This window comes from Miscanthus floridulus, chromosome 1, assembly GCF_019320115.1.
Source record: "Miscanthus floridulus cultivar M001 chromosome 1, ASM1932011v1, whole genome shotgun sequence".
Lineage (NCBI taxonomy): Eukaryota > Viridiplantae > Streptophyta > Magnoliopsida > Poales > Poaceae > Miscanthus > Miscanthus floridulus.
In genome coordinates, this window is record NC_089580.1 from 51087843 (window position 1) to 51092176 (window position 4334).

Below are 4334 nucleotides of genomic sequence, written 5' to 3' on the forward strand. Positions count from 1 at the left end.
GAACTTTTTCAAAAATTTACATGACACTATGGTCTTTTTTTTTTAATGGCCCACGCAAACAAAAACACACACACGCGATAAGCAATAGTCAATTGACTAGTACTAATGCCACCACCCACTAGCTATCGAGGTAGGATGGCATAGCCGGATCTGATTGAATCCTCACACGGGTGCCCGATTGCGGTTACAGATGGCAAGTCACGGTCAGCACAAGCCCAACACGGCAGCCTGACGACGACGTGGCAACCATTTTTTTAGTGATTAGTTAAGTTGAGTTAACGGGGTAACTTTTGCCAAGGAGCCAAAATCGGCCCCCTTTACCCATCACGGTGCATTTTGTTCGCATTCCCCTGCCGCACAGAACATAGACCGATACAATACTACTGTGTCTGTATGGTGTGTGTATGTGTTTAGGCTAAGCAGCGAAAGAACGGATCAGATAATACTATTCATCAAGATTAGGAAAATTAAAATGGAAGAAACAGGCACGTAGAAGTACACGCATCCATTACTCACCGGCAAAATATTTACAAGATGGAGAAAAGCTAGCACACACCCAGCCACACGTACCACACACACAGAGCTCCCTTCACTGGCCAAGCCGAGTCAGAGGAGCTACTCAGTACCCACTACTAGGAGTGACTGCATATCATTCTAACTCCATAACATGACATAACATATAGGACAAATTAAACGGCAAAGTGTTTCGTCCTGTTCGCTTCTCTTAAGACATACTTTTTTTTGATCAAACGAAAAATATTTTTCTCCCACGACAAAGCTACCGCCATGACTTATCAGCCATCCGATCAGGCCATTTATCAGCAAAAGCAAAGCAGAAGTACTATAATAGAGCATGCATGCGACTTTTAGATAACCACAAGGACCAGCAAGCATGATGGCCTGACAGAGACCGCCGGGCCCTTCATCATCATCCACCATGTCCGATCTCATCAGTCCGATCTAACGGTGGTTGCTCCTGGTCTCGTCGCTGTACAGCCTGAAATGAAATACGTATTATACACATGACAACATTCTGTGCCACGATATTTGTTTGCTAAAAGTCCAAATGACACCATTGTTTAACTAGCTAGTAGTAGTAGATAGTTTTCACAGGTTAAAATATTACTATATTAGAGAAACAATTCAAGAGGAGTTTATTTATGATAATTTTGGCCACCAGCGTGTGGCCTTATCCGTTCCAACAAACACTCGAACATAGCACTCGATCTATGTCACTGTCTCACTCTCCTCGGTCGTGCTTCTGGATTGGCATGCCACGTGAGCAAATCATCATGTGGCGCGCTAAGTGGATCCAGTGTTGCTTTTGTTTAATATTTTTTGTGCTAAGTTCACTAGTGCATATGTATCGTCTTGATTATAGATGTTTCTGGGTGCTTGGAACAGAAACTAATTAAAATCAACCATTCATTTAGTTAAACAAGACTCGGAGAGCAGGAGTGCAGTGGGAGCAGCACAGCAGCCAAGTCTGTGCTCGATTAGTTCGATGCTGGATCTTGCTGTTGAGCAGATCACGTAGCCACGTAGGTTCTTTTTGTTTTAAGCTATAACCATGCAAGTGAGAGATGGAGGGATGAGACGATGCATATATGCGGCTTACCAGTCGTAGACGGTGGGGGAGTTGGGCTGCGGGCGGTCGAAGAGGTTGGCGCCCATGCCCTTGGTGGCCAGGTTGCTCCCCGGGTGGAACACGCTGCGCCACACGTTGCCGGCGCCGCGCGGCGTCGTCGTCGACGACGACGGCGTCACCGGCGTCGTCGGGGTCGACGGCATCGACTGCGTCCGCTTGTAGCTCCCCGCGGCTCCGGCGTCCGCCGCGTCTTAATAATTTATTAGTAGTAAAAAAACGGCGGTCAGTACGTTCTGAGTCAGTGAGCGAACCGGGTAATAACTTGTGTAGTGGATTTTAGTTTTACTAGAGCACGCAGTATGCTTAATTTTAGACCAATCTTGATTATTTCTGACTCTCTGTTCCCGAACAACGTAAATAATGAGAGATTCATTTGCTTGCCGCTGGTATACCTTTGTCGATGACGAGCGGGCGGGCGGTGGTGGCCTTGCGGAGCTTCTCGAGGCCCGTCTCCGGTTGAGGCCCTGCCACCACGTCGTCCCACAGCTTGTCCAGCATCTTCGCTCGCCGCTTCTTTCTCTCGAACTCACTCACAGAGCCACAAGGATGGATGGATGGATCTAGAGCTCCGGCGAGTTTAACGAGAGCAGCGCGGGTACAGGTGCAGCGAGCTGATGGGCCTCTCTTAAATCACGGAGGGGACGAGTGTCCCGACACCGGCCTGGTCAAGGTACCACGGCTCCACCGCCAAGGGCGCGAGGCGCGATGGAAGCCGGACAATGCGGTTGCGACCTGGCGTGGCCTCTGGATCTGGACTGCGAATTTCAGCTGGGGAGCGCGGTGAGCGGACCTCCCCAGCCTGCGATGACGCAGCAAAGTAGATAAGGATGGAACCATTTTTTTTTTTCAATCAATCAAACAAAAACAAAAAGATGAAGCGGACTGGCGCCGGGTCCCGCATCTCCAACGGATGATATGCATCTGGCCACGCCAAAATATCCTATCCCCAGCAGCAGCCCAACCCGATCTTGGGCAGCGTGGGTGGGTTTAGGGCTGAAAACGATAACGATAATTTCCGTTTACCGGTAATCGTTTGTGAAAAATTACCGACTTTTGCTCCTAAATGAAAGTGGTGACGGTAACCGAGGAAACGAAAATGAGAATGGTAAAACTATACGGTAATGAAAACGAAAATGATTTGCCTCACTTCCGACCGTTTTCGAAAAATATCGTAATTAGCCAGTATTCTACCGTCGATAATTACCAATCCCAGGCAGGCCACGAGCCCACAATGCCATCCCTGGCTCTTCCTGAATCATAGACTAGGCCCAGCCTACTGAGTGTTGAGCGCTCTGCTTGCTAGCCTTATCCCCATGCAAAAATCATGTCTCTTGCATTATTCCTCGTTTCTATCCTTTTTTAAGTTCAAGTATCGAACTAAGAACTTGGTTCGATTACGAGTGTACTTGTATGTAAGTTTGTGAGTGGCTAATATGTCTATGTGGCTGTCAGCTTGTGTGCTCATGTGATCTAACTCTTAAGTCCAGGACGTTAGAACTTGTGGTTGTGGGCTTATGGCTTTTGTCACTTCTGGTTCTTTCGTATCAAGTATAACTATGTGTCAAGCTATATAGCTATTGTCATGCTCTGCAGATTGACGTGTTTATCGTATTTCAGATACCGCTTTGATGATTTTCGATCGTTGTCTATGTACTTTCGAACAAATAGTTTCGTTTCCGAAATTACCGGAATATCGACACCGTATTCGTTTCGGCCAATATCTTATCGAATTCATTTTCGAAAAAATAATGTGAAAATGAAAATGATTTAACCTCCTGCCGATCGTTTCCGACCGTTTTCAGCCGTGGGTTGGTTGGAACTCGGAAAACGAATTGGCTCGCCGTCCCTACACCTCGCAGACCGCCACGCGTCCCTACCCTCGCTTTGGCGCTTGCACCCGCTTCTTATTTTTTATCCACAATTCCTGGCTCCCTTTCTTAATGCCTGCGACTCCGACTCCGCGAGCGCCAGGTGCCAGTCTGCCGGACCGCCAGGCTACAGATTCCTCCGGTCGCCGGACCGCTAGGTGCCAGTAAGCCGCTAGCCCGGCATCGGGCATCCTCCGTTGTCCGTTCCAGTTCCACGGTGTTGGCTGTTGGGCCTGCGGGTTTACCACCACTGTGTAACATCCTCCAGTAGATGAGATTAGTTGCACTTTTGGGCCCAGTGGCGCCTCTTCCAGACCAAACTACTCTTAGAAAAAGCCCATGCTTGTATCACATCCTCAGACGGCAAATAAGCCTTTTCTTATCCAAATAGCTTTTGTAATCTACTCCGTACTATCATTCTTGGAGATAAATTCTATGTACATCCGGACAAGAATACTAGTAGATTCCAACAAAAATCTACCACCCTTGAAAGTAATTGTTGGAATCTTATTACTTGAATAAGATTCAATTTCATATAATCCAAATGGGCCCTTGGTATAAACGTCTTCATCCTCACACAAACACATCCTTGTTAATCTCATGGCCTACTGCCTGGCGCCTGCAGATGAATGCCATGAAAAAAATGACAGAGAAAGCCAGCGAGAAAAGGCCACGTAAACTACTTTACCTTCCTTCTTTTCTATCTCTTCTTCTGAGACAACAGTCTTTTGACACTGAATAAAAGTAAAATTTCACAAATGACACACCATCTGTCGTAAATCATTCTATCGGAAACTCGATGGTGTTATGCAAAAAGT

At 47.0% G+C, this 4334-nt stretch overlaps 1 protein-coding gene across 1 annotated transcript; it reads right to left on the bottom strand.

Annotated features, from left to right (window-relative positions):
• Positions 1-490: 490 nt before the first annotated feature.
• LOC136483483 (dormancy-associated protein 1-like) lies at positions 491-2249 on the bottom strand. Its single transcript, XM_066480569.1, has 3 exons — positions 2041-2249; positions 1619-1838; positions 491-997 (listed from the first exon to the last, which is right to left on the bottom strand). The coding sequence occupies exons 1-3, from the start codon at positions 2144-2146 to the stop codon at positions 961-963; spliced, it is 363 nt and encodes a 120-aa protein (XP_066336666.1). The 5' UTR covers positions 2147-2249; the 3' UTR covers positions 491-960.
• Between the last annotated feature and the right edge of the window lie 2085 nt (positions 2250-4334).